Here is an 18,119-nt window from a genome sequence, read left to right as displayed (position 1 = left end):
AGGGGGCGCCCCCGCCGGGGCCGGGAGCCCGGAGCCGCCCGGGACGGTGGTCCGAAGAGGGCGCGCGTGGGCGGCCATGGCCGCCTCCCCTCCTCGCCTCGCCGCACGCCGGCCCCGTGTGGGTGTCGGTGTGCACGGCACCGGGCAGACGAGCTTGCGGCGTGGATATGTCGCCAGCGTTCAGTCACACAGGTACAGGCACGTGCGACACCGGCCGGCTTTGCGCGCGGAGCGAGGGGTGTGGGGCTCGGGCCAAGGAGGAGTTGCCCAAGCCACCCTGCTGCTTAGGTGGCAGAGCCGGGATTAGAACTCAGTTTCCTGCCTCCTGAGATCCTTAAAAGGAGTCTGCGGAAGCAGACCCCCAGTGACTTTTTGAAGCAAATCATCGGACGGCCAGTTGTGGTAAAATTAAATTCTGGAGTGGATTATCGAGGGGTCCTGGCTTGCTCGGACGGCTACATGAACTTAGCCCTGGAGCGGACGGAAGAGCAAGCCCGGACGCGTTGGCCCGCGGGAACGGCCTGGCGACCTAAGTACACAGGAGAGAAGGATGCGGAGGCACCACGGGAGCAATCGTTTTCCTAGGTGGATATATTTTTATGAAATCCTTTTCTACTTTTTGGTTCTTTCGTGATGTAATTTGTCCTGTTTCGTAATAGTTGTGAGCTGTTAACTGACATGTGAGTCAGGTAAACGTTTACAACTGTGGGTTCAATTGTAGAAAGTTCTTGGACATTTAAGTTTCAGCGTTTTCTTTCACCTCTATGTCAGTGTACAGAATGCCAAAAGAATTTAAAAATGACCAAAAAAAAGAAAGAAAAACGGGCCAGGGGGTGGCGTGGTGGTTATGGCAGTCCGAGGACGTACGTGGTGGATTGCTTTCTCTTCTCTCTCTGTCTCTCTCTGGCAAAACTCATGCGAAAAAAATAATAAATAAATAAATAAAATAGTTCGTTAGGAAAAAAAAGAAACAGCACACACACACACACACACACACAAAGAAAGAAAAGCAAAGAAGGTTAGGGTCAAAAGGAACGGTGAGGGCCAGCCAAGGCTGCTGCGTCCCACATGGCTGACGGCACCTGCGCTTGTGTGCCCTTGCCCTCGGAGAGAACGGAGACCGCCTTCCCCTGGGGGTGCTTTCTCACTCTCCCGCTCTCTGTCTCTCATGGGGAGAGAGGTTTCGCCACATAAAAAACAGCTGCCCTCATGGCTCAGTGTAATAGAAAGTAGGGTTTGGGGCCCAAAGTCGGGCCTGATTCTGCCCTGGATGTCCAGAGAAAGCCAGACGTGGTAAAATCAGAATACCAAGATCCCTCCCTCGGGCCAGCAGCCGCCCGCAGTCTGTCCCTGTCTCCGCCCTGTCTGGATAAGGGCACACCCTGCGTCCGCATGTTTTTCAAGCCTCCAGGACTAGGATTTTATTTATTTACATTTTTCTTTTCCAAAGAGTTGTGTTTGCTATAAGGTACCTCATCTAAAGCATTGTTTTATTTATTTATTTATTTTTATGTGACCAGAGAGGGACAGAGCAAGAGATAGTGAGAAAGCAAGCCACTAGGTCCAGGACTCGAATTGTGGCCAGTTACGTGGGAGTCCAGCACCCTTAACCACCACGCCACCTGATGGCCCTCCCAAAAAGCACTGTTAAATGCTGTGTTAAAGCTGATTTCAGATTCTTTTCACCATTTCATCCAACACAACTTCTGTTGTCCAAGTCCCCTAGAGTCCCCTTAGCTAACAAGGCCAACTCTGGCCTCCTTACCTTTCCCCTAGTGTCCTTGACTGTCCGCTGTCAGTCGGCTTCAGAGGCTTCCCTTGGAGCCAAGCTTGGGAGCTTGTGTCTGGAAGTTTTCTGGCCGTGAGTGCGTTGGCCTTTGTACACGTGGAGCCGGGAACACCCCCCTCTTCCTCTGGAGCCAGAAGAGCCCTATGCCGGCCAGACACAGCCCTCCTTCCAAGAGCCACTTTGTGTTGATGGTCCAGAGACTTCTGAGGCCTGGGCAGGGGGTGCCCCTTGAGGGAACAGCAGCCTTGGGTCTGCCCTTGGAGCATCAGGAGAGAATGGGTGACCTGGCCACCAGGCTAGCAGCTATGGTGTCCACAGGGCAGGTGCTCGTGCCTCTTTCCTCCGCTGCGGCCAAGTGGACGGGCCACAGTGTTTAAGAGCATCTGGCTGCGCTGTTTATGCCTCTGTCCTCGACTGCGAGCCGGAAGCCCACCCCCAGGCTTTCCCTTGCCTGTCTGGGCCTTAAGTTCTTTTTGGTTTTTATGTTTCAAGAGGGTGCATAGGCTTGCTGAAAGAGAGAGAACCCGCCTGGGGGCAGTCACACCACAGGCCCTAGTCCCTTCTCCATTCTCCCCTTGGGATTTTGGGGACACGCACACACGCCCAGTTGCGTCTCAGGCTGCCAGGTGTGGAACCATGGCCTGCTGTCAGCCACGTGGGGTCCAGCTGCCTTCACCACCACTGGCCGGCCCTGGGTCTTAAGGTTTTCTCACTCATTCGTCTTGGAACTCAGACTGTTTCCTACTCCCACAAGAACCTGGTGCTGGACGGAACCAGCAGTTAGCGTAATGGCTATGTCGCTGGACTCCCACGTAGTTGACCGCGGTTCGTGTCCCGGACCCGGTGGCTTAAAACTCACGCCGGGCGCGTGTGCGTGTGTGCCCAAGATCCTGAGAGGAGAATGGAGGAGAAGGGATTGCGGCGTGGCCATCCCCCCTGGGGGGTGATTTCTCACTTTCTGTCTCTGATGTCTCTGTCTGTCTCTAATGTCTCTGGCTGGCTGGCGAGCACATGTGTCCTGTAGCGAAAATCTCTCCAAAAGAAAAAGGAGCCTGGTGCTGGAGAAAAGGGACCAGGAGTAATTTCAAACGTGGACAAAGGACGCGGCGAGACAGACGCACGGAGTGGGCCGCAGCGAGGAGCTGCCAGGTGGTCAGACCGGGGAGACCTCGCCCACAGCCCTGGGTGTCCGTGACACGGGCGAAGGTAGAGGTGCTCACCCCTGTCCAGAGCAGAGCGACATCTGGCTCTAACTCTGGGAGGCCTCTGGCTCTCACGAGAGCCTGGCAGTGCAGCCAGCAGGGCGTCCGGAGGGGCAGGGACGTCCTGGAGACGAGAGCTGCCCAACCTTTCGTGGCTGTCGCCTCCTGCTGGAAGGTGAAGAGGGACAGCAAGACGGTGGTGGCTTTGGTGTCTGGGCTGCCGTGAGGAAGCACCACAGATGCGCTTTACACAGAAGTGGGTTCTCGGCCCTGCGACCAGGAGCCTGAATCACAGTGTCGCAAAGCCAGCTGCCGCCGCCTCACCTCCTCCAGTTCCTGCGGTGCCCGCGTGGCTCTGACCCCTCCATCCCACATGACCTGCTTCTCTCTCCCCCTCTTTGGTTTAGTGCCCTTTGGTGCACTCGCTGTGGGACACGGGTGTGCTGTGAGCCTCCTCCTCCTTGCATCCTAACAGGATGTTGGGATGTTTCTTCCCCCGCCAGGGCCAGAACTCGAACTGCAGCCGGCCATTGGGCTCCAGCTGCCAGGGTACTGCACTGAGCCACCGTGCTGTGGAGCAGACCCGTCTCTTACTAGGACACCGAGTGTACTGGGCCAGGGCCAGCCCGCTCCAGCCTGCCCTCGTCCTAATGCATGTCTTGGTGGCATCCACAAAGACCGTGTTTCCAAATAAGGGTGCACGGGGTGGGGGCCGTACCTCGTCTTGAGGAACAGGACCCGTGACTGCAGAAGAGCAGGTTGAACACCCAGGCCTGATCTTCATTTTCAGCCACTTTTTCCAAGTCTTTGGAAATAGCCTGTAGCCTCTGGTTTTATTTTTTTATTTTATTAACATTTATTTATTTACCTACTTATTTGTTGTGATTTTCAAGCTGCTGGGTCCAGGATTCAAACCTTTATTGGCCATATGGGAATCTAACACCTTAACCACCACACCACCTGCTGGTCCCCTTTGTTTGTTTGTTTTTTAAATAATTATTTTATTTTTATTTATTTATTTACTTACTTACTTAATTTGACCAGAGAGGGACAAAGTGAGAGAGAGAAGCAAGCCACCAGGTCCAGGACTCGAACCACAATAGGTCATGCCACCTGCCAGTCCCACCCGTTTGGTTTTTTAACATTTAAAATTTTTTTCCAGCCAGCCAGTGGCATGGACGTTACGGTACCCCACTGACAGCTGTCCAGTGGAGTCCCAGACCTGGCAGCTTGAAAACATCCCGGCGTGGGACCAGCAGGTGGCTTACTGGTTATATGGTTGGACTCCCACAGAGTCGACCGTGGTTCGAATACCAGACCTGGCGGCTTATAATTCACACCAGGTGCATGTGTGTGCGTGCCCAAGATCCCCAGGAGAAGAATGGAGGAGAAGGGATTGCAACGTGACCATCCCCCTGGGGGTGATTTCTCGCTTTCTGTCTCTCTCCATCTCTTTCTGTCTCTCCAGCAAGCACATGTGACCTGTTGCAAAAAATCTCTCGCTAAGGGAACCAGCAGTTAGCGTAATGGCTATGTCGCTGGACTCCCATGTAGTCAACCGGGGTTCGCATTCCGGACCCAGTGGCTTAAAACTCACGCCGGGCGTGTGTGCGTGCGTGTCCAAGATCCCGAGAGGAGAATGGAGGAGAAGGGATTGCGGTGTGACCATCCCCCCTGGGAGGTGATTTCTCGCTTTCTGTCTCTATGACTCTCTCTGTCTGTCTGGCGAGCGCACGTGCCTTACAGTGAAAAAACCTCTCCAAAAAAAAAATCTCTCGCTGAAAGTAAAAAAGAAAGAAAAAAAGGGGATCCTCCATGGCTCCTGAAAAATAGTGATTTCAGGGAAAAAAGAGAAATAAAGATTTTCTACTGATAATTCAGCCTTCAGCCCCTAAACTTGAGTGGAGAGGCAAGGGTCAGGCTTTCAGAAGAAGACTCCTCCAGAGACCATCAGCTGGCATAATGGCTATGTCACTGGACTCCCATGTGGTCGACCACGGTTCGCATCCCGGACCCAGTGGCTTAAACTCAAACCAGGCGCGTGTGCGCACGTGCCCAAGAGAAGAATGAAAGAGAAGGGATTGCAGCGTGGCCATCCCTCCTTGGCGGGGGGCGGGGGGGTGATTTCTCACTTTCTGTCTCTCTGTCTCCTCTTTCTGGCAAGCGCACGTGCCTTATAGGAAAAACCTCTCCAAAAAAAAAGGTGACGACTCCTCCATGACTTCTGAGAGCTAGTGACTTCAGGGAAAAAGATAAATGAGGATGTTTTTACTGTTAACTCGGCCTTCAGCCCACAAACTCGAGCGGTAGGGAGCCCCTCTAGCCTTCTCTCTGTCCCTGCCTCTCTCTCTGTGCCTGTCTCTCTTCTCATTTTTACGTAATCTCCCTTAAAGGTAAAGGACCCTCTTGGCTTTCAGCCCCTCCTTTATTTTGCTGGTAGCCCCCCTTCCCCTCCCCTGCAGGAGAAGTAGGGCAGGCTTTCAGAAGAGGGCTCCTGTGGCTCCTGAGAACGAGCGATTCTGCACGGCACACTCAGGCACTGCACAGGTTTTTATTTTTTGCTTTAAAAAAAAAAGATTTTTTTGGATTTTAATTTTTTCCTTTCTTTTTCTTAGTTCTCTCTCTCTGTTTCCTTTTCTTTGATCTCATCTCTGTTCTTCAATCTCCATTCACTGTGTTTCTAGACGTATCTAAGGGAACCATAGTCAAACATCCAAATACTATTAGGGTTAACACATTCCTCAATATCCACTGAATCTGCTGCGCAAAGGGATCAAAACGGAACAGCAAAGAGTTTCCAGATCAGCTCTTTCTGCATGTTCCTGAATGCTCAGATTGAACTTGAAAAATTTAGATGACTAGAAATCACTGCAGGGTCACAAGAAATATGGGAAAGCAAGACAATACCTGTTCTCCAAGGGGAAAAAATAACTCCTTTTCATCCTCAGACAGTACAATGAAACTCATGGAAATGTCAGATTAAAAATTTAGAATATTTATAATGACAAAGCTAACAGAGATGGAAGAGAAGAGAGACAATGAACTGCAAGAGAGGCAGGAGAAAGGAGCTAACGAGTTCCAGAAGGTGAAGAAATTCTTGCAAGATCTAAAAGAAAAAATATGTACTTTAAAAAATAAATGGGAGCCCAGCTGGTGGCATGGTGGTTAAGGTGCTGGACACTCTCACATGGCTGACCACAGTTCGAGTCCCGGACCTGGCAGCTTGCTACCTTGTTTCCCTCTTGCTCACTCTCTGTGTCTCTCTGCTCAAATTTAAATAAGTAAATAAATAAAATTATAAATTTAAAAAAAAAAAGAATCAAATGGACCTGTTAGAGATGAAGGCTGTAATACAGGAAGTCAAAATCTCCCTTGAAATTATCAAAAGCAGACTAGATCATACAGAAAATAGAATCTCAGACATAGAAGGGAAAAACGCTAGCCTAGAAAAATCCTTCACAAAGACTGAGACAATTGCCCAAAAAAATAAGAATAAAAATAAAGAGGCAAAGCATTAATGGGACAAAGAAATGTGGTATTATCTGTTGAAGATATTTTACAGTTTTATCAACTGAACTAGGGAGAAATGTTCACCTGTTGAAATATTCACTTTGTAAGCTAAATAATGTGATTGAATGTATAAAAGAAAATGAAATTTTAAAAAAGTAAATTAAAAAATGAGAATAATATATGAGAAATACTAGATACCATCAAATGTCCAAACAACCAAATAATCGGTATCCCAGAAGGCAAAAAGACTCATAAGGGCATTGATAATCTAGTCCATGAAATCCTGCAAGAAAACTTTCCAAACCTGGAGAGGCACTCAAAGATCCAGTCCCAAGAGATACAAAGGACCCTAAATAGAATCAACCCAAGAAGATCTTCAAGACACATTATAGCCAGGTTGACCAAAACCACAGACAAAGTCAAGACACTAAGATTGGCAAGAGAAAAATGGCAAATTCTCTACAAAGGATATCCCATCAGACTAACGGCAGACCTCTCATCAGAAACAATGTAAGCGAAGAAAAGAATGGGAAAATATATTCAAAGGGTTAAGGGAAAAACAATTTCAACCAAGAACTCTGTACCTGGCAAGATTATCCTTCATATGGGAAGAAAAGACAAGAACATTCTCAGATAAACAAAACCTGAAAGAATTTACCAGCATCAGACCAGATCTCTGAGAAGTTCTCAAGGGAGTGCTACATCAGGAAAATTAAATACAGACACACAGAAATAAGAGTTCAAAAACTAAGAAAATGGCCAACTTAATTGTAGGGACAAGTCTGGAGGTAAATATTATATCCTAGAATTTAATCGGGAAATCAAACCACAAGATAGATGAAGTACATGAGACTGAACTGGTGAAATAGCATTTTATGACCTTTGACTAAAGCATTGCTGATTTTCTTCTAGGCTTTGTTTTCCGGTTTTAAGGGGTTTTGTCCTGTCTTCAGCTGTAGATAGGTACCTACTATTTGAACAGAATCTTAACCAGTTTCCTGGCTTTACGTTTTAAGCAAAGTTCCTTAGCATTTTTTTTTTTATTATTCATTAAAGTTGAAACTGCTTTACTTGAAATTTCCAGCTGAACTTGCTATTGAAAGTAGTTAGATTATTTAGGAAATTGTGTGATCAGTAAACCATGGGGAGAAAAGGAATGGAAAACAACTGTAGACACCAGAGATAGTGTGAGAGGAGGGTGGGAAAGGGCAGAGGGTCAGAAATAGGGGTAATATGGGGACCAGCAGGTGGCGTAATGGCTATGTCACTGGACTCCCATGTAGTTGACCGCGGTTCGAGTCTGGGACCCAGTGGCTTAAACTCACGCTGGGTGCATGTGCGTGCGTGCCCAAGATCCTGAGAGGAGAATGGAGGAGAAGGGATTGCGACACGGCCATCCCCCTGGGGGGTGATTTCTTGCTGTCTGTCTGGCAAGCGCACGCGCTGTATAGCAAAAAAAAAAGAAAACCTCTCAGAAATAGGGGTAATATGTATGTGTATGTATGTATGTGTGTGTGTGTGTGTGTATATATATTATATATATAAACTAGAAATGGAAAATTATTGACGATAACATGCATGATTAAGGCACTATGCAGTATATTCCTGATGGGAAATCACATTTTTATGCTTTGACAATGCTTTAATGGGAAAATTGTGTATGAATTTCGAAAAGTTTTTGTACCAAAATAAATGAATACTTTAATTGTAAAAAAAATAAAGAAAAAAATAGTAAATATCTTGAGATTTTCAAAGTGGCAGGACCAGCAGGTGGCATAGTGGTTAAACTCCTAGACCCTCACATGGCCAACTACGGTTCAAGTCCCAGACACAGTGGCTTAAAACTCTCACCGGTTGTGTGTATGTGTGTGTGCCCAAAACCTTAATAGAATGGAGGAGAAGGGATTGCAGTGTGGCCATCCCCCTAGAGGGTGATTTCTTACTTTGTCTGTCTCTCTGGCTAACACACATCCCCTATAGCAAAAATCTCTTGAAGATAAAGGCATGCTGGGTGCGCACGTGTATCCAGATTCTTGAGAGAAGAGTGGAGAAGAGATTGTGGCATGGCCATCCTGGGGAGGGGGGTTAAGCTCTCTCTCATGCGCATGCACGCGCTCAAGTGTGCACATACTCTAGCAATTTTTTTTTTTTAATTAAAAAAATTTCTTTGGCGGGGCCAGCAGCATGCGTGGTGGTCAAGGCACTGGAATTCCCACATGACCAATCGTGGTTCAAGTCCCAGACCTGGAAGCTTTCTCTCTCTCTTTCTCTGACAAAATCCATGTGAAAAAATAATAATAAATAGATTAATTAAATAATTCTTTAAAAAAAATATTTCTTTGCCATAGGGCATATAGTTTCCCCAGAGAGCAAGAGAGAGGAAAAGAGAGAAAGCACCCTCACTCAGTGCGGTGTGGTCACGCTGCAAACCCTGCTCCTACAGTTCCCCTTCCTACCGGGGTTCGGGGCATATACACACCCCTGGGATGTTTTTCACGCCACCAGGACCAGGATTGGAACCTTGGTTGGCCCTGTGGGCTTTGGCTCTCATAACTACCAGGCTGTGGCCGGCCCGCAAGTGTGTTTTAGCAGTGAAGGTGCTGCCCCAGAGCAGAGGAGACCATTCCACTCCCCAACACCCTGGTGGGGTGTGGTGGTCTCCGGGGGTGGGGGGGTGCCCTGGTTTTACTTTCACAGGAACCCTGGAGTTCTAGAAGGAAACCAGCGTCACTGCAGGGGCCTGCCCGCAGGAAGGAGCCTCCAGGGGGCAGCAGAGGGTCAGCGGCTGGGCCTGAAGGGTGGACTGAGGCAGGAGTGGAGGTGCCAGTGCTGTGCTGTGGATCTGAGCACATGTTGGGGTCCCGGGCAGAAACGTTCAGGGCCGAAGTCACCCTGTCCGTGAGCGGTGCTAACAGAGGTCCAGATCTGTGTCCGGGAGCAGGGCCCGGGTGTTCTGGGTCTGCCCGAACCGAGCTGGGGACGGGAAACCCCATGCTCACCTTGCAGGCCCAGTGCTCATGGGCGCTACCCTAATGGGAGTGGAGGCTCGTTGACCTGGCCACACGCTCAGCCGCAGGAGCACCCTCCTCACGCGCCACCAGCCCTAGCCGCAGCACCCCGACCTCCAGCCTCACAGCACAGCCCGCCCTGGTGTCGGCTCCTCCCACCCCATCCACGTTTCCCACGTGCCTACCTCTGCGTCTGTCCCTGTCCCAAAACCCGGCATCAGAGCAGCTCTCAGAACCTCGCCCTTGACAGTGCCCAGCGCCATGTCCAGGGGGTGCAAGGCCTTGCCGACGTTCACCTGCGCAGCCTCATCACCATCCAGGACCTTCTGGCATAGAAATTTCTTTCTTTTTATTATTATTTTAATTTATTTTAAGCTTGCTATAGGACATGCATGCTCACCAGAGAGAGAGGAAAAGTGAGAAAGCAAGTCACCAGGTCCGGGACTCAAACCGTGGTCAACATGTGGGATTCCAGGGCCTTAACCACCATACCATCTGCTGGCCCCAGAAGTTTATTTCAGCAGTGTGGTCTGGCGGGTCCTCAGAGGGCTCCATGTGGCCCAGGTGTCACAGCTCGCCCCAGCGCTGCTCCCATAGCTCGGCCGCAGAAACTCTGAGGATCTGTCAGCAGAGCTAGAATGCCCTCTGCGCGTCAGCGGGGTTTTATTTAGCCTGAGAAATAATGAAATTCTGGGCCAGTCGTGGCCTGGTAGTTAAGGGAGCCAGATCCACATGGCCAACCGAAGCCTGGCCCTGGCAGCTGGAGAGACAGGCAGGGTGTGTGTGCATGTGTGCCCAAAACCACAAAAGGAGGGAGGGGCTGCGGCATGGCCCGGGGGTGCTTTCTCCCTCTCCCACCCTCTCTGCTTGCCTCTTGCCCTTAGGAGTGCACCTGCCCTGAGGCAAATAAAGTGGGGATTCTGACACATGCAACACCTTGGATGGGCCTTGAAAGAAGCCAGTCACAAAAGACCACGTCCACATTCCATTGTTATGAACAGAGCCGGGGCCCAGGGAGGTGCCAGGGGCAGGGCCGGGGCCCAGGGGCAGAAAGCAGACTGGCTGCTAGAGCAAGGAGCGGGAGCGGTCCTTGGCGCAGGGCAGCCTGGGGGGTTCTTTGTGGCCAGTTGTTCCCTGGAAGATGCTTTATATTCCCTGACTCTCACCTCACTTAGCCCCCCAAAACCGAGGGGTTACTGATGGCTGGGGAGGGCGTGGCCTAGTCAGGGTGCCTGGCTTGAGCTTCCCTTCCTCGTCCTTTAAACAAGGGGTCGCTGTGATAAAACTCAAGAATCCCCCGGTGAACAGCCTTAGCCTGGAGCTCCTGACGGAGCTCGTCATCACCCTGGAGAAGTTGGAGAATGACAAGGCCTTCCGCGGCATCGTCCTGAGCTCGGTAGGTGCTGCTCCTGTCCGGCCCTGCGGTCTGAGGTGTGACCTCACCACCGGGCCAGAGAGGCGGCGGGCCCACCAGGAGGGACATCCAAGGAGCAGAGTCTAGGGGTGGCCCATCAGGGACCCCTTGTGCCCGCGGTGCGGCATGCCCAAGGCAGACCAATTTCCAAGGCCACTTGGCAGCCTGAGCCAGAACCGGGAGGGGCAGTGACCTTCAGGTAGAGCAATGCAGACTTGGCACAGGTTGGCAGGTGCCCTCCCCAAGAGCCGTTGGGCACCTTGAGCCAGTCCTGTGTGTCCACAGCTTGTCCCAAATGCCATGCCCCCCTCTGGGCAGGGATTGAGGCTGGGCTCTCAGAGAGCACTCTGTCCATCTGGATTCTTGTGGGGGTCTTCGGCGTGGCCCCGCATGCTGGCCACCACAGTGGGCATCCACGGGAAGAGCGCTGCCACGGGACAGCAGACGGAGAAGTTAGCGGAGTCTGAGGCCACGAGGGTGGGCCCGAAGGAGCAGTGGCTGAAGCAGTGGAGCAAGGCTGTTCTCGGTGGCCAGGGTGGCATCTGGCCTGGACCCTCACTGGCGCCTGCTCCCCCTAGCCGGTACCAGGGCCCCTGCTCTGTGCCAGCACCGAGGAGGCAGAGTACGGCCAGCTTCACAGGCCCGCCTGCTCCTTGCTTGAAAGCGAGAAAGGGAAGGGAGCTCAGGAAATGGGAGCTGGGTCTGGGGGAGGCCCAAGCTGCCCTGTCGCCGCCCTGAGCAAGACCCGGCCCAGGGCATGAAGCCAGCCAGGAGTTGGACTCTGATGGGCACCTGGCCCCAACTACTCCCCCAGGACTGCCCTGGCATCTACTCAGCCGGCCTAGACCTCTTGGAGATGTGTGGGAAAAGCCCGGGCCACTACGCCGAGTACTGGAGGGCCGTCCAGGAGCTGTGGCTGCGGCTCTACCTGTCCAAGCTGGTGACAGTTGCTGCTATCAATGTGAGTGGCCTCGCTGGCTCACGGGTCCTCCCTGGGAAGCTCTCAGAGGGGAAGTGGCAGCTGGGGAGGCCTTGGGACATGCACTGACCAGCTTGAGGTGGAGGAGGAGCTGGGGGCAGCTGTTCCCTGGGGACCTCTGAAAGAGCCAGCGGGTGGTCAGGGAAGCCTCACTCTGGCAGGGGAGGCCCAGCCCCCAGGTGATGGTAAGGCTGCAGGGAGGGCAGAGCAGCCGGTGCTGAGCCAGGCTGGCTGTGTGGAGGTCACAGCTCAGTCCTCGGCCGGCTGCACCCGCCAGGCATGCACCCACCCCAGCCGGTGGAAGGCGGGGCTGCTGAGACCCGGTTGAGTGCCTCCCTCTCCCCACCCTCTTCCATTTACACTTTCTTTGAAGAGGTTTCTGCTGTAGGGCGCGTGAGCTCACCAGACAGACAGACAGAAAGCGAGAAATCACCCCAGAGGGATGGCCACCCCGCAATCCCTTCTCCTCTCGGGATCTTGGGCAGGCACGCACGCACACGTGCCCGGTGTGAGTTTAAGCCACCGGGTCCGGGACTCGAACCACGGTCGACTACATGGGAGTCCAGCGACATAGCCATTACGCTAACTGCTGATCCCTTCCCTTTACACTTTTCTTTATTTTTTTGGAGAGATTTTCACTGTAGGGCGCGTGCGCTCGCCAGACAGACAGAGAGAGACATAGAGACAGAAAGCGAGAAACCATCCCCAGGGGGGATGGTCACGCCGCAATCCCTTCTCCTCCATTCTCCTCTCGGGATCTTGGGCACGCACGCACACGCGCCCGGCGTGAGTTTTAAGCCACCGGGTCCGGGACGCGAACCGCGGTCGACTACGTGGGAGTCCAGCGACATAGCCATTACGCTAACTGCTGGTTCCCCCTTCCCTTTACACTTTTGAAAGAAGCCAGGACCCAGCTCAGACAGCGCCCTGAGGCCTGGGGGTGCAGGGCCTCCCTTGGGCATCCTGGCGCCAGCTCTTGGAATGCAGGCCCGAGAGCAGACCCTCACGGTGGCACAGCCTTGCTTCTCCTTGCAGGGCCCCTGCATTGCCGGAGGCTGCCTCATATCCCTGACCTGCGACTACCGAGTGCTGGCTGACAACCCCAAGTATGTCACAGGCCTGAACGAGACCGTGCTGGGCATTGTCGCCCCCTTCTGGTAAGACCAAGGCTGTGTCCCACTTAGCATTTGTCCCTGGGCAGAACGGAATCCCCCCTTCCCCACCACAGGAGCCCCAGCACCTCAAAGCGTTTATGTGTTCCAGGTTCAAAGACACCCTGGTGAACACCATCGGGCACCGAGCCGCGGAGCGTGCCCTGCAGCTGGGGCTGCTCTTCCCCCCGGCAGCGGCCCTCCAGGTGGGCATGGTGGACCAGGTGGTGCCTGAGGACCAGGTGCAGAGCACAGCACTTTCTGTGATGGCCCAGTGGATGGCCATCCCAGGTGAGGAGGGGCCGGGCCGCTGTGGGGCCAGATGGCAGAGGGGGGCCCTGAGGAGTCTGGTGAGAGACAGCGTTCTCACCTGCCAAGGTCACGTATGTGCAGGGACTGTTCATAATAGCAGGCAGCCAGAACAGAGGACCGGGCTAGGGGACTCAAACCTCAGAGGGTGATTCTCACCCTTCCCAGGCCAGAGACCCCAAAGCAAGCCGTGTGCAGCCGCAGCCCAGGCTCCAGGGGAGGGTCTTCCTGCCCCTCTCCGCCGTGGCTCCAGGCACTGGAGGCCACATCCTCCCTGGAGCCTTTGTGTCCCCTTTCTTTCTTTTTAGACTTGCCATAGATCGCCAGAGGTTAAAGTGAGAAAGCCTTCCCCAGGGGGTGTGGCCACAGCCAGTCCTCCACTCCCCGTTCAGGGTTTGGGGCATGCACGTTGCTGAGTCCAGGACTTGAACTGCGCTCAGCCACGTGGGGTCAAGAGCCTTAACCACCACGCCACCTGGCTGGCTCCCTCTCTCTTCTCTTATGAGGACACCCGCATTGGATTTGGGGCCGAGCCTGAACGAGATCATGTAATTACGTCTTCAGAGACTCTTCTTCCAAATAAGATTATAGCCACAGGGTCTAGAGGGCGTAGGACCACGCGTCCGTCTTCAGAGCCTGCCAGTCAGCCTGCTGTGTAGACAGTCGGAAACCTGTCTGTCTCTAGAACCAGGTCTGGTTGTCCCCTCCAAGACCAAGACCAGGAGCCGCCGCGGATGACTCCCGAGCCAGGCTGTGTCCCAGGAAAACGGCGCGGAACTCGTGTCTCACAGGGTCTCCTCTAAGTCTGTTTACTTGCCGCCCGAGGCAGACAGGGCAGACCGGCGCCCCAGCACCCTCAGGGAGGCTCTGGGTGCAACCCCAGCCTCCCGCCCTGCACCTTCCCACTGTGCCCCAGCCACCCCCAGAGTCTCACGCTCTCCCGGGCACGAATACTGCCCTTCACTTTCACTTCCTCAGTTTTAAAGACTTGGAGCCAGCAGACGGCGTGCAGTTAGGTCGCTGGACTCCCACATAGCCAGCTGCAGTTCAAATCCCAGACCCGGTGACTTGAAGATCATGCTGGGTGTGTGTACACATGTCCCCAAGATTCCAGGAGAATGGCGAAGAAGGGATTGCAGCATGGCCACCCCCCAGGGGGTGCTTTCTCGCTTTCCCTCTCGCTGTTTCCTGTCTCTCCTGTGAGCACACGTGCCCTAGGGCAAAAGCCACTAAAAACGTAGAACCCCCTCTAGCTAAGGAGTCTGGAGAGCCGCGCGCCGGCCCCTGTGCAGACAGACCGCTGCCTGCCGAGCTGTGCTGCAGCGGGCACTCGCTGACGTGCACGGTAGACCCGGCACAGCAGGGGAGCAGTGTACGGGGGCCGGCAGCTGGCGTGGTGGTTCGGCACTGGACTCCACGTGGCTGACCGCTTCAGGTCGTGGGCCGGGCACCTTGCTTCCTCACTTTCCCTCTCTCTCTCTGGTCAATTGAAATAACCATAATTAACAAAGTTAAATAAAATCATTCTTTAAAAAAGAGAGAGAGAGAGAAACCAGTGTACAGTACCCTGCGTTTTCTACAGGAGCAGCTGGAGACCGGGACTTCCTTCTCTTCCCTCTGCTGGCCTGGCCTTCCTTCCTGTTAGGCTAACTGCATGGCGCGTGCTCACTGGGAGTAAGCTAAGAGCCCGCTCGTGGCGCACGGCCGTGCCAGTCACGTCTTCCTCCAGGCCTCCGTCTGGTCGGGATCTGGGGCACACACACACACACATGCCTAGTATGTTCTCCAGCTGCCACTGGGGCCGGGATTCAAACCTGGAGGGCCATATGGAATCCAGCTTTCCACACACAGCAGTGCTGTGTGTGGGGCCACCCCTGCTCATCTGGATTTTCTACAGAAGTGTGCTAGAACGCTCCTCAGAAGGCTGGAGAGGGCCCCACTGTCTCCAGAAGTGGGTTTGCAGAGAACCGCCTCCCTTTCAGATCACGCTCGGCAGCTGACCAAGAGCATGATGCGCAGGGCCACGGCAGACCGCCTGCTTAGGCAGCGGGACGCAGACGTCCAGAACTTCGTCAGCTTCCTGTCCAGAGACTCCATCCAGAAGGCCCTGCAGGCGTACCTAGAGAAGCTCAAGCAAAGGAAGGGCTGAGGCCAGGCCGCTCCAAGGCCGCTGGCCACGTGTGTTCCCTGGGGCCCCTCTGGTCCAGGGGGTTTTAAACAAGCTACTTTTCTGTCTATGAGTGCTTCCTGCTCTGTGTCACTGGTTCGAGAAAGTTCTGTTCCTGGCCGCCCACCTCCGTCCACACAGGTGCCCTTTCTGCATGGCAGGCAGCCTGGGAGGTGGGGCTGGGGTCTCGATTTGGCCCTCGTGAACAGGCAAGTGGGGCCCAGCAAGACCACCCCAGCTCTTCTCAGATTGAAGCCCTGGGTTGTCCCTCCCAGCTGCGGGCTGCCTGCTTGCTGGAGGCCTGAGCCCCCAGGTAGGTCACGACCTCCCAGCAACCCACATAGGACCTGCCAGGGAAAGGCCTTAGCTGCCGCACCTGGCCATGGGTAGGGCAGTGGAGTGAGCCCTGCTCTGAGGCTGCCATGGGGCCCTGAGCCCGCTGACGAGACTGCAAGGACCCCACTCATCCAAATCCTCAACACAAAGGGTTTTTCTCCCATGCAGTGTAGGCCAGTTCCCAGATCCTGCCAAAGATGGGATTTCCGAAAGCCACAGACCTCCTAAGACCATGTCAGTCACCCCGTGTACCTAGAACTGCTTGTCCCTGCCCTTCAAGAGGCGGGCTCCCCAGCTCCTGAGGAGGAGACTACCCAGGAAGGTACCCTTGAGGGCTGTGCCAGGCAAGGGGTGCAGTCCTGCAGTCTGTTTTTCACTTCGCTATGAGGTATGTGCGCTCGCCGGCGGGAGTGAGAAATTGCCCTCCCCGGGGGCGGTAGCCACACTGCACTGTCTCCTCCATCCCGCGCTCAGCATTCCGGGCACACCTCACCTGCCTTTCAAGCCACTGGGGCCAGGATTCAAAGCACGTGGCCACGTGGGAACCAGTTGCCCTAACCACTGTGCCACTGGCTGGCCCAGGGCGCCATTCTTTGGGCAGGACCCGAGCCTGAGCTGCCTGCCTAGGATGGGGGAGAAGGCTGGCCCCTCCCTGACAGGGGATCTGACTGGCTGAGGGGTGGACCACAGCCCCTGACCTCACAGTGCTGGGTACAGATGCGTCCGAGGGTTCCTGCAGGACTCAGAAGAGGCTGTAAGATCGCACAGGGAGACCTGCTCTGAGGTCCCCCAGGGCCCAGGCAGCTAGTCTGGTGGCCAGCGTCCTGCCCTACCATGCAGGCTCTGGACAAGTTCTGGAAGCACTCGGCTTGTGCAGGAAGAACAGAAAGCTTCCCTTCCCTCCGGGACCTGAGGTGACCCTGTGACGCAGCTGGGACGGGGCATGTGCCCAGAAGGGCTGAGTCCTGAGAAGGCAGGCCTCACGGTGACCTCTGTGGTCCTGCGGGGAGCGGCTCGGGTGTCGAGCACAGGTGTGTGCTGGGCACCCCACAGGAGCCCCGAGGAAGGCGGCGGCCCATCTACACATAGGGACTAAGGCTCTGGCCCCACAACGGGTCCCTGCCCTGTGGCTCGGGTGCCTGCCACCCAGGACCCTCCCTGGGGTCATCCCTCTGCAGGTGGCATACCCTGGCCAGGCCTCGGAGCAGTCAGTGGGACTTGAGGGTCACCTCCACAGGGAAATGGTCGCTGACGGCCAGCGCCTGGAGGGAGAGGGGAAGGGGCCTCAGGTGCTGCTGGACAGCCAGCGCCCCCTCCACTTCCCCCTTGGAAAGCTCCCAGCGCCAGTGGACCCACTGGGTGAGAAATGGCTGCGTCTGGAGGGCCGGCAGCCTCCTGTCTACCCCGGTGCCGCCTGTGGTAGGCAGGGTACAGGGCCGCGACTGGCGCTGTGTGGGAAAGGCAGTGAGCTGGCAGGCATCCCACCTTCCAGAAGGCTCCCGCTAGCAGGGCTGCACTGCTAGGAGAACTGGGGGTGGGGGGCAGCGATCCGCCGCAGGGCTAGGCACCCCATCCCGCCCGCACTTGCAAGCCTCCTGTCTACCCCGGTGCCGCCTGTGGTAGGCAGGGTACAGGGCCGCGACTGGCGCTGTGTGGGAAAGGCAGTGAGCTGGCAGGCATCCCACCTTCCAGAAGGCTCCCGCTAGCAGGGCTGCACTGCTAGGAGAACTGGGGGTGGGGGGCAGCGATCCGCCGCAGGGCTAGGCACCCCATCCCGCCCGCACTTGCACTCGCTCTCGCCTCAGTCTGGTCCAGGCCAAGCTCCTCCTGGAAGTTGTGCACCAAGGCCGAGTGGGGCTTCAGGCTCCGGCGCAGGCGGGCACCACAGGCCACGATGCGGTCGTAGGCACAGTCGGAGTTGCCCACCGTGGTGTCGGCGCTGTCGGGGATGAGCCACCTGAAGACCTCGCTGCTGCGCAGGCGGATGGCGCCCCAGTCCTGCGCCCGCACGTAGCTGCAGTCTGCGTTGAAGTCTCCGAGGAATAGCATGTCCTGCGGGTGCGGGTGCGGGTGCGGCGGAACTGAGCTGCGCGGTCCCCGCCCTCCCTGGCCCAGATCCCCAGAGCGCACCGAGGGGGACCGAGGGGGACAGCGGGCTTACGTCGGAGCCCCATTTGTCGATCACGTCCAGGTACACGTCGTAGAGAGCGTCGATCTCCGCCACGGCCTGGTGCGGGGCCGCGTGCAGCGGGAT

The 18,119-nt window shown here is 55.1% G+C and overlaps 2 protein-coding genes across 3 annotated transcripts in view; one reads left to right on the top strand and one right to left on the bottom strand.

The window, feature by feature from the left end:
- Positions 1-138: 138 nt before the first annotated feature.
- ECI1 (enoyl-CoA delta isomerase 1) lies at positions 139-15,599 on the top strand. 2 transcript variants are annotated; one of them, XM_027770990.1, is made up of 6 exons: positions 139-192; positions 10,778-10,905; positions 11,738-11,884; positions 12,938-13,059; positions 13,166-13,344; positions 15,345-15,599. In XM_027770990.1, the coding sequence occupies exons 1-6, from the start codon at positions 168-170 to the stop codon at positions 15,509-15,511; spliced, it is 768 nt and encodes a 255-aa protein (XP_027626791.1). In that variant the 5' UTR covers positions 139-167; the 3' UTR covers positions 15,512-15,599. The 2 variants fall into 2 exon arrangements, with proteins under 2 accessions (XP_027626791.1, XP_014442524.1); XM_014587038.1 differs by having other exon boundaries at positions 12,920-13,059.
- Positions 15,600-15,711: 112 nt separating this feature from the next.
- DNASE1L2 (deoxyribonuclease 1 like 2) overlaps positions 15,712-18,119 on the bottom strand; it is a 22,210-nt gene continuing 19,802 nt past the window's right edge. The window contains exons 6-8 of the mRNA XM_006146459.3: positions 18,027-18,116; positions 17,666-17,917; positions 15,712-17,127 (exon numbers count right to left, since the gene is read on the bottom strand). Coding sequence (XP_006146521.2) covers positions 17,074-17,127; positions 17,666-17,917; positions 18,027-18,116 — 396 coding nt within the window. The 3' untranslated portion in view covers positions 15,712-17,073. The remainder of the gene's footprint in view (positions 17,128-17,665; positions 17,918-18,026; positions 18,117-18,119) is intronic.

Source organism: Tupaia chinensis, unplaced genomic scaffold (assembly GCF_000334495.1).
Source record: "Tupaia chinensis unplaced genomic scaffold, TupChi_1.0 Scaffold000178_1, whole genome shotgun sequence".
NCBI classification, from domain to species: domain Eukaryota; kingdom Metazoa; phylum Chordata; class Mammalia; order Scandentia; family Tupaiidae; genus Tupaia; species Tupaia belangeri.
The sequence above is the reverse complement of the archived record's forward strand: the minus strand, read 5'-3'. Positions and strand labels throughout refer to the sequence as shown.

Bases quoted from the DNA above. Each gene is read 5' to 3' on its own strand.
- ECI1 (XM_014587038.1), top strand. From the start codon at position 168: ATGTCGCCAGCGTTCAGTCACACAG. The intron at 193-10,777 runs GTACAGGCACGT...CCTTTAAACAAG, and splicing joins GCCAGCGTTCAGTCACACAG to GGGTCGCTGTGATAAAACTC. The intron at 11,885-12,919 runs GTGAGTGGCCTC...ACGGTGGCACAG, and splicing joins TGACAGTTGCTGCTATCAAT to CCTTGCTTCTCCTTGCAGGG.